At 41.2% G+C, this 21617-nt stretch overlaps 1 protein-coding gene across 1 annotated transcript in view; it reads right to left on the bottom strand.

The window, feature by feature from the left end:
* The window catches only part of PPP1R1C (protein phosphatase 1 regulatory inhibitor subunit 1C), a 54286-nt gene that overhangs the window by 14509 nt on the left and 18160 nt on the right, over positions 1-21617 (bottom strand). Inside the window, 2 exon segments of the mRNA XM_041403429.1 lie at positions 9531-9591; positions 11395-11432. Of these exon segments, the coding sequence (XP_041259363.1) occupies positions 9531-9591; positions 11395-11432 (99 nt within the window).

Genomic DNA, 21617 nt, shown 5'->3' with positions numbered 1-21617 from the left:
ACCACAAATTATTTGCATTGCAGTAGATACAACCAGTCTTGCCTGACTCGGTTTAAGCAGGATGGATTCATGCCAGAGCACTTTTAAAAATGACAGTAGCACCTTGCAGGTGCCACGGGCAGCAGCACAACACGGGGACAAAATCTTTGGTGGCTCTTTATTGTTTGAGTGACTTGAACTTGTGAGAAACCTACCTCTTCTGGTTTGCCAAAAGCATCAAAATACCCCAGAGCCAGCACCCAGCACAACCAGGAGACAATTATGCCACAGAAACACTACCTGACACTCAGAATTGTCAGAGCCTGATAACAAGTAAAGCTCTCAATTTTTCTGGAAAGCACAGTGAGAATATCAGTTTACTCAATTTAATTGGGGAAAATATAAAGAAAGAACAAAAAGGTAAACTTTCCTATATAGGTTTAGACACATTCAGATCACTGCCATAGATTCTTTAAAAATTAGTTTTTACACTTCTTATAGAGTGAGTTGAAATAAAAGGCTCTAACCACTCATTGCACCACTGGAATGCAGGTGAAATGTAGTAAGAACCTCACAGATTTTAAGCTGAAATTAGTCAAATTTAATATACTTCTACTCCTTGTAATGTTCTTTCCATTCAACAGTGGAGCTGCACTAGGAGTCACCAGAGGGAGCCTGCATGCCAAAAATCCCACTGTTTTTCAAAAAACTCTTTTCTTTCAGATTGCAAGAAAATTGAAAGCTGAATTTACATAATTTCTCCTCATTGCTGAAAAAAAGAGAAGGCTGCTGCCTCCCTTTGCCTCTGTAGGGATGGCCAGCCCCTGGGTGCTCGGTGCTGGGCCAGGGAATATATATCCATGGAATAATACTGGTTGTTCTCAGTTTTGGGAGAGCTGAAAAATCTGAAGTATCCTCCCTCCTTCTGTTTGAAGAAAAACTAGCAGCTACATCAGATGAGAGCTTTTAAACAACATCCTGCTGGCCTGTGCAGCTCACAGGAAAATGAATCCCTTTTCAGGTCCATATGCTAGCTGCAGTATTTCCTGTGTTTTTCTGGTCACAGTCACACACATAATTCATGTGAGCACTCAGTCCTCGCTGCAGGCCTGAAAGGATGTGGTTGAAATTTTCAGGCTGCTCGTGTTCTTGTCTCCATGCCAAAGCTCTGGTGGATGGTTTTGGGAACTCTGTGTTCTTGCTATACTGGGCAATGTTCATCTCAAGGGGTGAAGGAAGGGAGAAATTATGGAGGGGAGAAGAACCACATGGCCTTCTGTAGAAAATTTTTGGTTTTTGATAAATTCAAATAGGCATCCACTTCAAAAGGAAAAAAAAAAATCAGATACTAAAAACCCAGAAAACATCCCCACCACAAGAAACCCAGCACAGATGGTCCCTAAAAATCAAAAGCATGGTTTCTCTATGTTTCTCTTAGCTTAACCATAGAAATAAGGACCACGTTGTTCAGAAACAGAGACATCACAAAGCTAATGTGCTACTGGGACTCAGGATGAAACCTGAAGTAAAAGGGCTAATGGTAAACTACTGCCCCTGGAAGAGCAGCTTGTGGCCTGGAGCCACTCTCATGGAAATCATTGTCCCGATCCCAGGAGGACTCAGAGCAGGTGGTGAGAGCTTGGCTGATGGCTGTGAGCCTGCACCCACTTGCACATGCTCATAAGGACCAGCACAGCTCATGGAATCGTAGCTGGAAGGTTGTGGGATGATTTTGCTGTGTCAGGCTGATGCCACTGCTCAATGCACAGTGGTGCCTTTCATGTTACACAAATTCACTATTAACCTTGAGCTTGCCTGTCGTCATTCTGTCTTTTGAAAGATTTGCCTTTTGGGGGTGGGGATATTTATATATGGAATTTGACTGCATGGAGAGGAGCCATTAGTAGACAAAGAGGGACTGTAGAAATATGCAGTTAGGTACAAATGCAGGGAAGGCTTTTCTTTTGAAGGGTAAATTAAATGAGACAGCAGCCCACATACTGTAGAGATTTTTTAGAAATACACTCCTTAGAGAGGCACCTCTGTATGTATATACTGCATCTACCTGCAGAGCAGCCCAGTACAGAGTGAGCGATCCCCCCACTGCTCCCCAGCCATGATCCCTGGCCGAGCTGCAGCAGGAGCCAAGGACAGTGAGCCCTGACAGATGCTCTTGCCCTCACTGCGTGCACAGTCCTGCCCTGCCTGTCTGGGAGATGGCAAACCCTGAACAGGAGCAGCAATGGGTAATCTACGTCTTCATTCTGCCATCTTGCTTGGGATCAAATTCCGGATTTACAATGCTTTAGATGAAACAGAGGGGCAATTATTATTTATTACAGTAGGGCTGGCTGCAGTCAGTGTCTGCCATGTGGCTTGGTTGTTAGCCTCCAGCACAGAACATACAGCAAGGAAATAAAATTGAATGCCCTGTCAAATGGCTGACTTCATAAGAATCTCACATGTTCTCCTATAAAAATATTATCTTTTCTTCAAAAGCAGCTTCAATTCAGAACACAACACTGCCAAAATCTTTGTAATTTCACTATAAATACATCTTGTAAAAAAAGTAACCAGAACAACACATGCTGCCCTTCCCGGGATTTCTACTTTACATTTTAAAGTAAACTTTACATTACATGTACTATGACTCCCATATTTTTGTTCTATAGTATTTTATGTTGTTAGCTCTTAAAAGATTAACTTTTTACTGTCCTCTGTTACTGCTTAGAAACTACAATGTTTACACTGCCCTGGATTTAATACAACAATGTTTAATAACACTATTTACAAGTCATAAATTCTGTTTCACAGCACTTTCCTAAGATTAGCTTCTATCATAAAAATAAAATTGTACCTTTAGAAGGAGGCCTGTTTGGCATTCATTGCACAAGATTAGAAGGAGCTATCAGATATGTGGGTTTCACACTGAGCCAGATGAGGCCAGCAGAAATACTCCCCCAGACTTTGGTCTGTGTTGGACCACACGAGGTAATTTAGGCACTGACATTAGTGCTCAACACAGCCCTTTCTTCTTCACACCAGGTAACAGTGGCTATAACACAAACACCCCAGTTTTTCCGTGGAACAGATGTCAAGCTTAGTCTCCACTGGACACCTTGGTCTCTCTATAGGTACTGCAATATTTATTACAGCCAAGGCCAGAGCCATTTTGAAGCAGGAGCTGCCAACTGTGTGAAATGAAATGTATTCAAAGCTGCCAACAGTAAGGAATTAAATACAGACTGCAGCAGTGTCTGCCAGCGTGTTGGGCAGTACCATAACAGTGGCAGCCAACTGAACTTGGGATGGCAGCAATCTGATGTATCCCTGTCACCAACTCAGTGATTCACTAATTAATTTAATTTTTTTTTTTTCTTAATTGTATCTACTGTCATCATACTACTGTTCCAGTCTGAGGGAGGAGAGAGGAGGGTAGAGAGAGGGGGAAAGAGACCAGGCACTAGAAGGGAACATCTTGGTAAAGATAGCCAGGAAATTCATTTAAGGACATTCTGCATCCAGTGGTGTGGTTGTTATGCACTGGCTAAGATGTGGATAAGAACAGTATATAAATGATGAAAAAAAGTAGTTTGGGAAACAAAGCTGCACCTCTTGTGACCGAGTTAGGGGCAAGGAAAAAACACAATGATACAAAACTGCAGCATAAATCTTCTATTCCTAGTTCTTCAGCAGGTCCAGACTGTTGTGGGCCTTCCACCCAGGAAATGAAGTGCACGGATGGCATTTTGTCACATCACAACAAGTGAACAAACAAGAGCAGTGCACACGAAGAACAAGGCAGAGTTTAGCCTTCTGTTACCCAAGAAACAGCTCACCGAGACAGATTTTCTACTTAACAGGAATGTGGTGGAGAGCTGGTGCTACCAGGCTAAAGAAGAGATGTTTCTCCAGGGACATGGCAGCTCTGCTAAGGCATTGGAGGAAGACTGCCCAGCCTCAGGAATTGCTCCAACCACTGGACATTGCCTGTTTTTGTGCAGTAGTCCTAGCCCCCTGCCCAGTAGTTATCACAGCCTTTTAGCCTACTGGAAAAAGAAGGAGGTCCAAAATACCACTCAGGACTGAGAGGATAATTGAAACCCATCTCCATCTCCTGTTCTGGCCACATGGCTGATGTGCAGCACAATCATCTTTGAAAAAGGATCATTATTGGAGAGGCTGGAAAAATGTAATAGGCTGAGTCAAAGTGACTCACCCACATAAGAAAAGTTTGACTGGGCACCAGCTCAATTTGTGAATTTTCACAGGCCTGGCCTTGATGTTTAGAAGACTGTGTAAGATGTCTGATGTTATGGCTAACATCAATTTCCTAAAAAAATTAATTTAAGTCCACGTATGAAGCAGAAGTAAAAAAAGACATGGTATTTTTCTTTCTAGAATAGTGGGATGTTTGGTGTTCTTACACTGATGTGTTTAGTTAACACTAGAAGCTCTTTGCAGAGTTTGCCATGTGAAAAGGAAGCCTATAAAATGATACAAGTTTTTGTAGTGACTGCTAAAGCCTTAGAAACTTAATTATTGTGCCACTTGAAGTAAATTTAGCCTGAGATTTTTGTTCCACCATGATTCTCATGGGTTCCAAACTCAGTGCTTACCATACTAACAATAATCTTTAATGTCTCCAGACTCTACCCGTGTTCGTTGTTAACCTTCACTCACAAAGTAATGAGATGCATCAGACATCGTCAAGATGGCCTAAGGGGTTACAAATTTGGATGAGGGCCACATACTCTACTAATTGCTTCTAATAAATTACATATTTCAGGAGGGACATCATGATTTTAATCATTTATTCTGCATGTTGTTTCCTTTGGAGAGAAGAACAAGCAGGCACTAAACAAGCAGAGCATCTGAAATTCATGGCAGAAGCTAGAAAGAGCTCATTTAATATCAACCATCATTGTAAATACTAGAATTATGCATGTATCAAATCCCCGGGTCTGAACACTTTGGGAAAAGCCAGTGAGTTCTTGTTGTTTTAATGACTCAAACCAAAATAATGTCTTTGAATGTTCCTTAGATTTATAACAGCTCTGATTTAATCCCATTTCAAATCTTGTAGCTGGGGCCTAGCCCAGGAAAAGACCTTTGTTTTTATGCAAAGAAAAATACATTAGAAGGGGAATTTAAAGCTTTTGTTTCCCAAAAGGCTGAGGGAAAACAGTCAAATACATCTCTTACTTGTGTGGAGAATGACTTTAATTATGATTTGATGGCTCCTCATTGGAAAAGTGGTCCAGTGAACACAGACAGCTACAGTAACTTGCTCTAAAGCCTGCTGAAATTAGCAGGACCTTGATCTGATCTGAACAGCCTCTTGCAGAGTGAACTAAGATGAGTGAAGTTTTCCTACTTCCCTGACCTCTAGCACATCCAGGCTAGTAGACTCACTGCTAATGAAATCCTCAAATCACTTGGGAAAGTGCACTTCCTTCACAGGGGGAGACCTTGGTGGTATTTAAATAGCCACTAGTATTAATAGCAATAGCTGGTAGATATTGTGGGGGTTTGGGACCTCTAGGGAGCAATGCAGGTCTGGGAACAGCTCAGGCTGTCTTCTGTTAGCCTGTGTAAACCTTGCTTCCTGCCACTGCCGTCGGCATTTCCTTCCAAGGATGAGCTGAGCTACCAAACAAAACATGACTACCTGGGAGAAAGGAAACCTGCCTCAGCACGAAGCATGCCCGGGCATGGAAAGCTGCAGCTGCAGCTCGGAGACTCAGATGTCCTCTTTTGATTTTCAAGTGGCAATGAGACACTAAGGAAGCACCTTCACCTGGGGTAAGTGCAATCCACTTCTGCCTTGGCAGTCTAAGGTGCCTTCACTTGGTCCCTCTCTATCTGGAAGGGTTATCATCCCATTTTAGACTTCTCTGGCTAGTGTGAGGGTAAAAAATGAGCCTCCAGCAAGACTTCCAGGGGCTCCTCTAGCCCACCAAGCAGAACAATGAAGACATTTCTGAAGATGCTGTTTTTGCTTTCCTGGATGGATGGACCTTTGTGCTAAAGCAGCTGGACATCTACTTTGGAAAAGGATCAAAGGATTCTTCTTGGCTTTGTCATACAGAACAAGAAGCAGATTAGTAAATAGGAAAAAGGCCTTACACATTGAGAACTGACTGGAAAAGATTGCCCAAGGCAAAAGTGGTGACTATTCAAATTGCAAAACATTCCTGTGGTTGTTTTTATGGTATTTTTCATAGGCAGGTTCAAGCTAACCTTCACACATTAAGAAGACGACCTTAAAGGATGAGAAAATTTGAAGTTCAGGCATAAAAGCACATGAATAACAGAAGAAAAACTGACACAAAGAGGGGAACTGGAGACGATGAACCCTTAGTTAAGATTGCTGCTAAACATAGAAAAAAACTGTGACAAGGGGTGAATCACAACATACAGAAGTGGGTTCCTTTGGTGCAATCTTCAGACCCTGACTTTTGCCAACACTGCATGCTACATACCAGCATGGAATTAAACACTAGTGAGGCAGGTTAGGAAAGAAATATCTATGAAAGCAAAATGGAAAACCTCTTTGACATCCATTAGCTTTGGTAATATAATACTAAGAGGCACACCATGCTCAGCTGTTATCTGGTTGGCCAGCTGAGTCCCTCTCCAGATTACTACTTAAATCAATAGCTCTCACATTGATTTTTCCAGCACACTGTATTCCAGTAAAAAGAACAATGCTCTGAGATGAGTCAGCTATTTGCTCTGTCTGTAGGAACTCTGGTGTGTTTTTGTTTAGGAAAATAAAAGCAGGAGCCAAGGTACACACAGATATGCAGTAATAAGGACCTGCCTGTTGCACCAGGTTTGCTACAGCTTGCTGCAGCAGCCACAGCCCAGCCTTGAGCTAGAGGAAGTTTCTGCAATGATGAAACTGAAATATTTAGGGATGGTCTTAGACAGATAATAATGCTGAATTTTAGTTCAATAAGTGCAATGGCAGAAGGAAAAAATATGCCCCCATATTTATCAAAGAATAGAATCAGAGAATCATAGAATGGCTGGGGTTGGAAAAGACATTAAAGATCATCTCATTCCAGCCCCGCTTCAATGGACAGGGACTCTGCCCACTAGACTAGGTTTCCTAGAGGTCCAAGCAAACTGGCCTTGGACACTTCCAGATAAGCTGACACTTCCAGGGATGGAAGTCACAGCTTATCTGGATAATGTGAATCCTTCATCTGGGCAATTCAACTAAGAGGCTGATCTCCATATATTTACCATAATAGGTAAAACCTCAGCAGTACTGCATTTATTGCATATATTTTCATGTATTTGGATATTTCATGTAACATGTACTATAGATCTGGTATTGTAACCAGTCATCACCATTGTCTGATGTTCCTTCAGATCTTTTCAACCATGCCATCAATTTCCCATTCTATATGGGCTTCTATCCACAACATCAATATTAATTTCCTCTTTCTCTCTCCTACCTTGCCATCAATACAGAAACCAGCAACCTTTCTCTCACCCAGTTTTGTAATTATTTCAAGACACTTACAGAAAACTGTAACAAAACTATTTTCAGCTATTGGAGGTTTGGAGTCAGGCTGAAGTATGACTCTGCCCATGGTTTCTCTTGATCCCTTTCAGCTGCAAGTATGGAGCAAAGCTCCTGCCATGGCCCCTTTTCTTTCCCACAGCCTTCTGCACACAGCTGCTGTCTCAGCTTCCAGGCTCAGTTCCACTGCCTGCAAGCTTGGCTTATTTCTGGGAACTTTGAGTTAACAGCAGCTACAAACTACTACAATGCCCCAGAAGTTAACAAATGAAAATATTTGTCCCTCTTCTCCACTCCATTTATTATCTCCAGCTTTAAATGTAAGGTACCAGATTATAGTCTATCCCAGCTTCCATTAGTAACAGCCCCAGAGGGTATGGAGCAGACAAGGAGCTGTAAAGAATTTTATTTTTTTACTTTACTGTATATCAAATACCATATTATGAATACACTGTGGGAAAAACAGTGCACAGGAAATGTATGAAGTATATGCTCAAAGTTGAGGAGGAGTTGTGCAACTGAGAAGCCTGTTATTCAGAAAATACTGTTGAATAGTGTTCAACAGTATCTTCAACTGCTATAAAACTAGAATAATTTAAATCATTACAAAAACTCTGTATTTCTCAGTAAAACCAGCTTTGTGTATTTCATATTGCTATATATTTGCCTCACAGTCTCTTAGTCCAAACAAAAAAAAAAAAAGTAATCTTTTCATATCAGTGAAAAGGAAGAATAATAAATTTTCAACTAGGTAATTTTTAAATTAAAAAGTTCATATTTATGACAGTAACAGTATGGCAGAGCTGGAGCAATCCAGTCAGTTTACAGGAAGGGTTATCAACTTCCAAGCGCCTACTTGTGTATCTGGGACTAAGGTGTAATTTAGGATGCTAAGGCATGCAGTTCTAGAGAGGAGCTATGAGGACCTGTTTTACACTGCACTTCATTTGCCCAGCATTTAGTTTAGGCTTGTACAGCAAAATAATACAGCAGTGAGATCAATAGGTATTGCTATCCATGCAAATAATTTTTCTTCCAGAAAAAATATTGAAATTGAACATCATAAGATTATTGCTAATATCCAGCACACAAACTTCAGCCTATTTTGGCAAACAGTCTTGTTCAGGCATCTGAGTGATATTTTAACTGTGGTTAGGACAAGTGCTAGAGAACTGCAGCTCCAGAATGAGACACATAGAACTGGCTGATACGGTAGATTACCTCATGACAGCAGCAGTATTTCACACAACTAATCAGATATCCCAGGTAATAAACTGTGTTAAGCAGACAAATGGAAATTTACGTATTCATTATCCATCAGGAGACACCTGGCAGGATGGCCTTTAGACTGTACTCTGAAATAATCCTGCTCTGACAGGTGTCAGCCAGACGTGCTGGTGAAACACCACAGATCTTGCTTCACTTCAATCTCCATCCAGTCAAATTCTGTGCAGAACTACGTAAGAAGCAAGGCCTAAATGTAGCTGTTCTGATCCCAGGTGATATCACTGCTGCTTTTGTACATATTCCTAAAAAGCATGTTATCCCTCAAAATTTCTATCAAGAGTTCTCATTTTCCTTATCTTTCCAAGAAAGTCTTTACACACCCTATTGTCACACACCCAGAGCACAGTTTTGGTTCTCCTTTTCACAGTTGCCTGGAAATGAGAGCCAGAAGATGGGGGAGTGGTTTCAAATAAGAAACAGAGAACTCTATGGGGCCAGCACCAATAGAATTTATATATTCAAGAAGCTCTGTTCATAGTTTTGCATTGAATTATCTGTTATAGCAAACTAATCAAAGCATAAAACTTTGGGTTTTTTTTTTCCTCGAGCAAATAAATTTGCCCCTGCAGCAAGGTTCTGTGCTGAGGATGGGGAGACGGTGAGCACCAGGCAGGTGGGCAGTGCCAGGCAGTGGTGGCTGGGCACGACCCTGTGGCACTGCTCCGGTGCCGCTGTCCCCCCCGGAGCCAGGGAGCCGTGCCAGGGGCCGGGCAGGAGCTCACGGTACCTTTGAGGGCAGGCGGGGTGAAGACGCTCTGCTTCCTCTGCTTGGGAGAGGCACTCTGCGACTGCGGGGACAAAACAGAGAGGGGCAGTGAGATACGGGCACAGAGAGAGAGATTTCTGCTCCTGGCAGCTCCGTGCTCACCCATCTAAGCGCCCATCAGAGAGCTTCCGAGGAAAACAAGCCGTGTACAGCTGATGCCAGCTGCCAGGCTGTCATGTACACAGGAAAACTAAGACAAAAATATGTGTTTAATGGACAACCTTTATGACTCCCAGGCAAAATGGACCCAATACTACTGAAAATTACCCTTCACTCTATAAAATATTGTGTAACATAAAATTAGGATAGCCTGTGCTTTTAACAACCTGTGTAATTGATTCTCATAAGGCAAATAAATGTCCATGTATATCAAAATAGTTGCAAGGTTTACATTAGCCAACGTTCCAATTACAGTGTAATCAGTGATTATGTGCATGTGTAAGGTGGTACTAAAATATTAATATATACATTTTAATATAAATAAGTGGAAAATCCCTCCCCCTGTACCTTTTCAATGTGTTCTATTAAACCCAAGATCATAATTTCAGCAGCAATCACTCAGCCTTTAACTGAGCCTCATTTGAGTGCTGTATTTAGTTAAACTTTGTGTGGCCTCAAAATCTCATCTATGCACAAAAGATAAATTATTCCAAAATAATGGCAGTAAAATTACATATAGAGTAATAATAGTATTATTATATTATCCCAATACACATAGAGTAATAATAGTATTACTACATTATATCAATATTTAGTTAGCAAAAACTAACTGGAGTACATTCAGTGCTAAAGCAGAGCAGCTTTTGCAAAATGAAAGCAGCTAAATTGGAGTCAATATTATACCAACATAAATTATGTCTACATAAAAAGGACAAGCAAGCCTCATACAGTACACCCTCAGCTAGTTTTGGAAGACACCATATCACACTCCTAACCAAAAGGTTAAGGAAAAACTGTGTGTAACCAAGCTTTTTCCCCCCCCTCATTTTATCAGTTTCTGGTTGTAGTAATGATGTTGCCTTTACCCAAACATTTGCTAAAAATGCCTAATATATACACCATGAATTTTATTCAGATCTATTTCGTCAGGGAATGTTGGAGACATGTTTCACACAAGTAGGGCTAATCCTATTAACTTAGCTTATCACAGTGGATAGAATGATAACATTTATAAATAAAATATTGTCTTTGGAAAGAGAAAGCTATTTATAAACACTATGGGATAACCTGGTGAACCTCACGCCAGTAAATCTTTATATGCTTGTATTGGAGTTCAAATTTGAACCAATCAATACCTCCTGCTGCTATTTAAGGTGCTCTGAGCAGTGGGTGAAGGAGAAAGAGATCAGGGGCTTGCAGGAACCATGCGAGGGGAGGTTAGAAAATGAGATCAGAGGAGCCAGCTTTCAGCTCTTGTGCAGACAACATGCCTGCACTGCCTGCTGCAGGCTTGACAAGCGATGGAGAGAGCAGAGAGGTGTTTGAATGCTCTTGTGCCCAGCAGAGACCTGCAGATCCACAGCAACGCTTGGCTGGGGTGATCCAGGTCACCTTGGCTGTGCTGTGCTGTGGCAGGGCATGGCACCAAGGCAGAGGGGAAGCTCACCTCTCCCAGCTCCCTGCTACAGGGAGCTGGCACAACACACAACATGGCTTGACACAGCCCTGCTTTGAAAATGATGGCTCTTAAAAGGCTGTGTTACTGCAGATGGCATGACAATGTAAATAAAAGTATCCACCAGGATGAATCAGTGAGTTTCCAAGAGTTTTTAACAATTGAACTATTTTAACAATAAATATGTTTAGGAAAAATAAAATCACTTACCTCTGCCTGCGAGATATTTGTTCTCTTCTCATCCTTTTCTGGAGAAAAACATATGAAAAGAGGAAAGTTAATACAGAAGCATTTCTCGGGGCTAACATTTGTAACTCTGCCATGAACCTACAGCACTGCTGTAAATAAGAAATTGACCTTCTAATTTACAGCTTTTCTTTCTCATTTGTGTGTCTCAGAAAGCCAGAGGCCCTGATTAGCATTTAGACATAAGCACTGCATCTGAAACACTTAACTCCCATTTTTGTCTGTGAATAACAGTGAGCAATGGAGTTCCTTCAGCAGCAGGTCCTTTGTCCTGGCTGGCAGCAGGGCTCTGCACTGCAAGTTGGGCTCTCAGGGACTGCTTTGCCCAGGGACTGAGCTTTCTTCTGTGGTCAGAAAAGGCCTGGTTGGCAAATGGTGTGAAGAAAACTCACAAAGGGTTCCACTGCACTCGAATAATAACAAGAACCTCACCTCAGTTAAGTTATTCATATACCAATTCTGGTACTGAAAAGTGCCTTGCAGTAATATGTAAAATTAACAAAACAAAGCTTAACAAAGAGTGATCTTTCACCTTAAAAAATTTATGACATTACCAGACTGAATTTTTTACTGAAACTTTTTACTTTTGTTACCTTAATTTTCTTTAGGCTACGTGTATGGCAGAACTGGCAAAACTTCAGACTTCTATTAAAAATAAGCCTCTGAGAATTTGTTTGAACAACTAAGATTGTATGACATAGAGGAGGCTCAAGGCTCTTCCTAACCATGGCATGTAACCAATTTTTCTATGAGCTAAATTATTTCGCTGCTGTTGTCTTCATGTGGTTAATGGCCAGAAAGTATCTGTCTCCTGCTGATGATTTCACAAATATTTGACAAAGATCATGCAGGATATTTGATACACAGTAGTTTGGAGTCCTAAAATAAAATGTCATTCAAAACATAGACATCAATCTCTCACTGTTGCAATGGGCCTTCTAAAATTTTCCACTGGCAGATATCAGTGTATCAGTAATTTTCACTGAGGTGGGACAGATCTGTAACCATAGGTCTGAGCAAAGAATTAAGCCTAGGCAATATGATTTCATCTGACTTATTCTGTAGATATTGGCCTCTCGTGGTGTGCTGTGTATGAGGGGACAAGCCAGTCCATGCAGCTGAGTCGATCACATTTTCTGTCACATCCTTTACCATTGTCTTTGTGCATCTTTCAAAGATTAATTTATTTACTAGATTTTTCAATATAAGTATTTTGCATTATCTCTCTCTGAAAGATGTTCAAATCACTCAGGGTTAAAAAATGTAATTGAAAACAGGGCTGATTACCAAAGCATGGTCCCACAGACACAGAATTAGACAAGACAATCAGGAGTTTCCTGCCATTGACATTTGCATGAACTTTGGTAAGGTCACTGATCTCCTCCTGGACTTCCCTACCTGTAAATAAGTATAACAGTGTCTATTTCAGTACAGAAGTGTCTATTCCAGCTCACAAAACACTTTGGGGTATGAAGTCAGGCTGGTTAAATGGGGGATTATTTATGTGCTTGCAGCCTTTCTTATTGATTGCATACCAACACATCAATTAGTCAACATTAGACTTTTTTTTTTTATTCAGGGTACTGGATTTAGCTTAAATGCTGAAATTTGAATAAATCAGGGACTTTCAGCAAAGAACAATGAAGAGTAAGTTACGTCCCATTCCTTCCTGAAGATCTAAATTTGCCCAGATTAAAAATATGTTTTGTGAACCCAAGGTGATTCTTGCATAAGGAACAAAAACTGACATCAGTAGCTTTGTTGTGTTTCAGGTCTTGATCCTCAGAATGTGCACAACTCCAACCCTTCGGGCTCGCACATTTAGTGTTCTGAGTGATGTGACACTAAAATTGTCAGAACTGGAACATTTGCAGCCTTTCCCTTCAGCCAGCAGCCTTTCTGTGACAGGCAGCTTTGGGAATAAGGACTGGTCCTGTATAGAATTAGAGAAACCATTCATATCCACAGGGCAAATAGTGCCAATGAGAAGCATCAGACAATGTGGACACTTAAGGACAGCTTGTAAAATCACATAAACAAACATTTTCGGAATCAGTAAACAGAGATAGGAAAGTAACCTAGGGGGCTGAAAGATACAAACTCTGGGCAGGAGCCATGAAGTGTTTCAAGTGAGATGAAGGGAAAGGTACAGCTGGCTGGTCCTCACAGACCATAACATTGTTCACAGAACACAACATAGCTGTATTGTATTCCAAATCTCAACATACAGCTTTTTTCCAGTGTAACTTATTCTAGGCTGCTCTAATTACTAACAGGACTCTAATCAGTCAAGTAATTTCTTGGCAGTTTTTGTGTTTTTGTTTTAAAGAAGTGTAATAGAAATCATGTGAAGAGCTGAGAATGGGTTTGTACATACCCAAGTGGAGGTAAGTAAAAACAAGACTGGAGCTTTTTTTAGAGACTTCTTTACATCTGTGCTGAGGAAGGGAAAAGCAGTTGAGGACTTTCCCTTGTGCTGGGTGAATAATGTTTGAGCCTAGTGTGAGCCTTACCTCATATAGGCTGGAGCATCACCTGGCAAAATAAACAGGATTTAAGGCTTTTTTCTGTATCCCCAGACAAATAAATATACAATGAAGGGTTCAGTCTAAAGGGTATTCCCATCAATCCAGATCTGTGCGCAGACTTTCTGAAACAAAGCCTTAGTTTTTTAAGGAATGTCACTCCTGAGAGCCCATCTGCCTGCACAGACTCCTTTCTGAATCAGAGTTCTAAGCTTTAGCCTTTACCCAGGGCAAAACCTCACCCTCTTGCAGGGAAACCATCTATTTTGTATTTCCATAAAGTTAGCACTGATGATAAATGGAAGAACCAAATACTGATCCTAACCTAAATCAGCCAGTCTGCAAATAAATAAAGGTTCAGAGGGAGGCAGTGGGAATGCATGCCCTTTTGGAGTCAAATCCTTTTTTTTTTTTTTTTATTTCAAGACATAAGAAACAGCCTTTTCTGATTACAATGAATTTCTTAAGAGGGGCATCAGGTACTTTACTAAAAGATAATGTCAATAATATGTGACACATATTATTAAATGCTAACAATTAAGTGTAGTTTTGTTAAAATATGCAGTGTGTCATTTCCCTCTTGCAGGGAAACCTGCAAGACCTGGCCCGACTATGTTGCCAAAATAGTTTGAAGTAGCCCTGGGGGCTGTGTCCCAAACAGGGCAGGGGAGCTCTTTGAGTCTTCACTGGCACATCCCCCAGCTCAGGCGATCTAAGGAGCTGAGCTCCCCCAAAATTGTCCTCATCTGAAGGCAGAGAAGAACCCAGAGGAAGGAGGCTGACTGTAAATGAAATCTGCTTGGTGGTGCAGATCACTTCTTCCATGGATCTCTCCTGCTGTGCAAACATCGTGCCCGTGCTGGGGGAGCTTTGTGGTCGTTTTAGAGCGAGATCAAAATTCATCTGCCTTGCTTCTCCCCCTGGACAGTGTTAATGCACTCGGAGCAGCCATGCAGGGCCAGAGGTGGCCTGTTTTAAAGGACCTGGCCTCTGATGTCACCCATGGGCTCTGCAGAGGTCTCATCCAGCAAAGGCTTATCTCATCCAGCTAAGTACCCTGCTTGCTTTCCCCTCAGCAAGAGCAAATAAAAGCCTTTTCTGTGGGGTTTCAGTCAGGCACTGGAGAAACAGAACAGGTCAGAGGCCAGTTTTTACACAAAAGAAACTCAGTAAGAGGCTGGTATAATTGTTGGAGAAATCTTCTGTTAGAGAGTTTAGAATTTTCCTTGGGAAAACAGCTGAGTAGATAAAAATCACAGGTGGCTGATAGACTTGGACTCAGGCAATTTTAGAAACTAAAACCAGAAAATAATCCTTCATTCTCCTGCCATTTAGTGGCAGAAAAATATTAAGTTTTTGAAAATTATGTTTCAGTCATTTCACACTTCAATTTTTCCATCAGTAAAAGAAAATAAATATTTTTTGATCTACCAGTTTACTGGTGTTTGACCACCACCATCTGTATTAGCCATTGGTATTTGGAAAACAAGCTCACTGAACTCTGATTTAGAAATTGACTGACATAATACTTGTTTTTTCTGCTATCACAACTACTTTTCCTTTCTTCTAGAAGACATAGCAAGATCAAAAAGTATTTAATATTTTCTTTTTGCCAGAGTCTTAACTACATATTGCCACATCATCTAGCATCTCACTGCTTTTTACTAAACCACTGAGGTAGGAAAAGGAAAAAAAATCAGAAAATACCATGATAAAAATGCTGACATAGCTAATTGTTTGATTTTCGCTTGCTGGTTTTTATTTGCCAGTGTTTAGCAATGAGAACTTGACTATGGGTTTAGATGTCATTACATTTAATTACAAAGAAATATCCTGGTAAGCCCTCCTGGAGTGAGTATATGTTTCTGAAACTATTCCCACTGCAGAGCAGCTCATTAGATCCCGGGAGCAGCTGCTGTGGCAGGCGGAGCTGGGAGCTCTGCTCCCCTCTCGCTCAAGTGCTGACAGGAGAGAGCCTGTGCTGCGCTGCTGCTGCTGCATCCCACTCACTAATCAGCATCTAAATTACTGCCTGGCCCTTGAGGGAGCACTAATAACAAGATTTGTATAGCAAGCATTAATGAAAACGTAGGGCAGAGAGGAATTTGCTGTACACAGAGGCATTTGCATGCCTATCTACCCTGTCAGGCCTTGCAGCTCAGGTGTGTAGTTTGGGGAAGATCCCACACTGTGCTGACTATGCTGTCACCAAGGGACCTCTTGTGCCTCTGTCTCAGAGATCATAGCACAGCTTTTCCCAGCTAGCTCCTGTCTGTAACCAGCCCTTCGTGCTTCATTAAAATACTGCAGGCCAAATGAATCTGCTCTTTGGACATTTCATTTTTTTTTTCCCAGGTAAATCGGTTTTCTAAACAACCCTGTGTTTTCCACCTTCAATATTTAAGTAGCCATTGCTAGTACTGAGACTAGGGGCTGCAGTCTCCTTTGTTAGACCAAGTCCTTCCTCATGGTGCTCAAAGTCAGCCACCAAACGAAAAGAACAATCATTGTTTTCCTCTTGATGCACACAGCACCATCTAATCCAAACATCTCTGCTCATACAGAATCTAAGGACCCCCTTTAAACTTCACAACCATAAGAATATGAAATAAAACTAACTTTCGCAAGCTACAGAGATCAAAATTTCCTTAAAACTTGCATTCTGGTAAACAAAATCTATTTTGGAAGAAGCTGGAGAGACATTACAAACCTCAAATGTGAATCTGAATATATTTGTTTACATCACATGATTCCCAGAAAGGAATTATACTGCCTGATTCACCGCCTTGTTATTCCAGCTTCATGCCAGACTCATGGAAATCAGTCTCATTTCACTGGCATGAAACTAGAATACAAGAGTGATGAATAAGGTCTGCAGCCTTACCACAGAGCAATCATGAATTATTACAACAAGTACAAAAATCATCCTCCTCCTAAGCATTTTTGTTCCAAATTTTTCATTCTCCCTCCCCAAAATACATGATAAATATTAATAAAAGACAAATTCTAAACAAGTACCATAAATCAAAAATAGCTTCTCAAAATATAGTTTGAAAGAGAATTAAAATTTGATTATTTTCTCCCTTCTTGGAAAAGGACTTACTTTTCTGCCTCTTGTCTTGGTGTGTCATTTCTGCCTGACTTTGTGTCCTTCCAGTTGCTGCCAGCTCTGTAAGGCTTTATTCTGATACTGCCCTGTCTTTGAATGACTGGACATAAAATAGGTTTTGTGGAAAAAGCTATCATGAAAAGAATAGTTCCATGCAGAATTTTCTTTTTCTGAAACACAAGAGGCCCTGTCCTGCTCCATGAGGGAGAGTCAGGTGAGCAAGGTGCTGGGAACAGAGTTCCTGATGTGAAGTCCTGGATATGGGGATAATTCCAGAGCTGGCAGTTCTTCCCAGGGAGGTAATCAACCCAGGGAGAAAGCCTGTTTGGACAACTGATGTAAAGATTTGCTTTAATTCACAACATAAACAATGCTGTTTATGTTGTGAATTAAACAATGCTGTTTATGTTGTGAATTAAACTAGAAGAAGATGTCTTCTTCTAGTTTTTTTCTAAGCAGCACAAACTCCTCTTTGGTGAAGGAAATGGAGACAGCTTCCAAAGAATGGCTGACTACATAAGATTAACCAGAAGGAGGTAAGTATTTTTTCTTTTCATGTCTCAGATGAGACATTTTCTGAACCAAACAAAATTCTCTGACTAAATTTCCAGGAGTGACTCTGAGCCAAACTTTTCATGTAATTTGCAGCAGACCTGTGTGGACTCCTGGCACCAGAGCTGGAGGAGCCTCTGGCACAGGGTGTCACTGCAGGCAGAAGCTCTGGATCAGGGTTTGCCTCCACACTGCTTTGAAGCTCCCTAAAATTTACTCATCCCAAAGAGATATTAACAGCAAAGTGATTCTGTTTCCAGCATGGCAGAGTTCAGTTAGAAATCTGGGATGTCTGCTGCGGTCTGACCCTTGGCAAGGAGGAGTTCATCAGTGCCTGGCTCTGCTGGGTGTTAAGGGCAGCTGAGTGGAGTTACAGGCAGAATGAGCCCCACAGGAGATCAACACGTGCTCAGTGCAAATCCAGCACCAGCAAAGCAAACTGGGCAAAGGGGGAAGCTGGAGAGAAGTGCATGACAACCATTTTATCACTGACTTCATTAGCTCATAAGCAACAGCAAGTTTTGCTATTGACTTAAAAGTCAGTATTTTATCCTATATATACAGCATGAACTGGTTAAAAAAAAAAAAAAAAAGAGAGAAAAAGCAAAATACTTTCTCATTTACTAAATAGTTCTAGAGTTAGTGCAACTGAGAAGGAACTTCAGCCACACATAAACTGCCTCCTAGTCAAAAATCTTGCTAATTTTCTAAACTAAGTAAAAACAGTCTTCTCAATATTCACTACACCATTGAAGGGCCAGGTTAATACATTCAAATAAATAAAAATAAATGAGACAAACTGAAGAAAACTGCTGGGATTACTGATGTGAAATTTAAAATCCTTAGTCTATTGGGAAAGCTGTTAGTAAACTCAGGTCTCAAAATGAGTAAACTAAGACTTAAAGGACATGTGATGGTCTACATATGACCCTTTTATGCACAGCTATTTAGAATGATTAAAATCTCCCATTTAGATTGAAACACATATTAGAAAAAAAATTCCTTTTTCTTGCAGCAAATAAATGTAAACCAGGATGACACAGATTTTCTGGCAGGAACCAGAAGGGAACTGGACAGCCATCATTTCTGGGTGCCCCAGGCAGTGCTGGAGGGCCAAACTAAACTACAAGGAAACCTTAGAAAATTCTGCTTTCACGGACATACAGTACAAAGCAAAGGACAAAGGCTGCAAAGTAGACTAAATCACAAAATGTTGTCTCAAAGTTGTCCAGCTGTGTAGAAGGAGATTGCATTGACATAGGGGCTATTCTGACACGACAGACATCAATGAAGATTGCATCTTTGCTGTATGGACCAAGGGCAGTTACCACTCTCATGGCATACTCTCACCTGGCCTGAAGCCTGGCAGGGAGAGACAAGACTCACTTGAAGGAAATAGGAGAGCAGTGGAGATAAAAAAGAGTTTTGAGAGGTTAGAAGGCCAGAGCTGTCAAGAAGCTGCTGGCAAATACTCAGAGAAACAGGTTCAAAGAGCAGAAACAGGAGTCTGCAATGGGTGTCCCCACGTAAAACAAACTGCCAGACTACTAAATTTCTTGTTAATCATTGCTACTGTTTAATAAATGTACCCAATGCTCATACTCAAAAAATTTCCCAAGCACCTGGCAATTATTTTTGTACATTGATGAAGTCATAAAAATATTATTAGTTTGTGAAAAGACTTAACGGTGCCATTAAGTACTCTCAAATACAGAAGGAAGAAAAATACCTTGAGCAGACAGCTACCCAGGGCTGTGAGTCCATCAGAAACACTGCACAGTGTTAGTAAACTGCTACTTTCATCTGCTTGCTTGCTTTAGCTCCAGTCTGTGCTCAAATGACTGAAGAGGCTGAAGATCTAAATACAATACTGAAGCAAAGATCATGAAGTAAAATTAATTATTACCAAAAATACAGTGCAAGCAAATCCCAGGATAAAATTTTAAACCATTTTCTAATAACTTCATGTGTAGGAATCAGTTGTGATGGAAAATGGCTCAGAACTGACCGATCAGAGTCTTTGTATCAGTGTTACAGCTGCAAATGCCATCACTGTGAGTGGTTCCTTTCTTGGCTGGGAGCTGTAGGAATATTCTAAGCTCTAAAATAAAAACCAGCAGCAGCAGCCAAAACCAAAGAAACCCCAGCCAAACATTTCTTAGCATGCTATAGCTCATAAAACCATTTAAAATGTATCCTATCTGAATGTGTTTGTACATTCTGGAAAGTGACATTTGCCATGGGAGAAGAAAACTTACAAAACAATACAATTTTTCCTTAGCCAGTGATTATTATTGCTGTCTTAGCAATTTCCTTCCTTTTGGAATAATACCTCAAGGATTTCAGTAAGAATGCTTTGTAAACCTAGTCCTGGCCAACTGCTTGTGGCTTGCTTGTGGTTAGAATGCACATGCAGAGAGTTCCTCACATACATGTATCATCTTGCATAGGAATCAAGTCAGCTACTAATAATAGTTCTTCTTGGGGGTTAGGGCCCTTTTTTACAAAAAAGAAGATGCAAATATCAGTTCTGTAAAGCTGTTGCTGGGTTTTCCAGGCTTTCAAAGAGTCAGCAAAACCAGGTTCCATAATCTCATTCTTGCCTTAAGCACAACCAGGTGGGCTGGAACAGCCCAGGGCAATCATTGTTAGCTCCGAATAAGTCAGCTGTAATTTCCAAAGGCATTTTTCAGAATTTCTACTAACCTTACTACATACCAGAGACAGAGGGGACCGTGGCTTTTGTTTCATACATCTCCATCTGCACTGTCACAGTCAGAAACACCTCGCTGTGATTCCTTTGGAATGAGCCACATGCTCCTATGGGATATGCTGTACCCATTAAAGCCTGAGTCACACACCAGCACCAGCATTTCAGGGGGCTTGAAAGCACACCTCTTAACAGTAACAGCCTGCTTGCTGTCTACTCTATTTCAAATACAGATGGTAAAAACCTAATGTTGGTAAAGATCAAAAATCTTCCTGGTCACAATTCTTTAGAGGTCACAATTCTTTTTTCTCCCCTACTGCCTGTTCCTCCTCCCCCTCCAACCTTGTAGTTCATCAGTACAATTCCACTTGGAAGAGAAAAGGACACAAACTAGCGCTTAGTAATGCAAAGGTGCTGCTCTCAAACCATCTGGGCTTTTAGGTGAAATGGCTCCCTGATTGTGCAGCTGTCCTGCAGATCCTGACACAAAGGGAAAAGGCAGAACAAGTGCTTCAGCTGATCCCAGAGAAGCTACTCTGTGGAGGTGGCCAAGGAAAGAGCAGGACAGGCTCATCCAAATCTTTGCTTTCTACCACTACCTGAGAGCAGCTATGGCAGGGAACTCCAGAAAGGCTTGAAGGGAGTTCTCTCCCTACGTGTCACTGAGTGGTGGAGGCTCAGTGCAGAAATGTGTAGGTTATGGGGTGTGCAGGTTCCAGGATAAGCTGTACTGTAGGGTGCAATAGAGCTCACTGCTGTATTGAGCTTTCAATCTGCCTTGCTCATGTTCATTTTCTGTGTCTTATCAGAATGAAGGACATGGCCTCAGGTAGAAAACACAACCTTTACAATTCACCTCCATCTACTTAACACTGCTGACTCTGTTGGTGCAGTTTGGTTCCACAAGATGAGTAATACCAAGATATCGATTCTCTGTGGGACATCTGCATGCTGGGTATCCCATGGAAAACATGAACAAAGAAGGAGCAGGTCACTGTGCTTCGTTCTGCTACCCTGATAGTGTCTTGATCCTCCAGTAAAGACATTTGAGAAAAAAATCAGAAGTGTTTTTAGATACAGACACAGAAATAAGAAGTTTTGAAGGGGAGAAGGAGACAACAGAGCTCCTTTCAATAGACATAAAGCTTAATTCTACCCCAGAACTGCTTTGGTTACTGTAAAAAGACACCTGACTGGTCCATCAGATCCTGTTTCCACCAGCTGATGACACAGGCAGCTCAGACTCACAGGACAGCAAAGCTAAGCTCTGCAGCTCCCTGCACTCTCACTG

This window comes from Onychostruthus taczanowskii, unplaced genomic scaffold (assembly GCF_017590055.1).
Source record: "Onychostruthus taczanowskii isolate IOZ18803 unplaced genomic scaffold, ASM1759005v1 scaffold20, whole genome shotgun sequence".
NCBI classification, from domain to species: domain Eukaryota; kingdom Metazoa; phylum Chordata; class Aves; order Passeriformes; family Passeridae; genus Onychostruthus; species Onychostruthus taczanowskii.
Note: the sequence above shows the minus strand (reverse complement) of the source record. Positions and strands in the feature narration are given on the sequence as shown.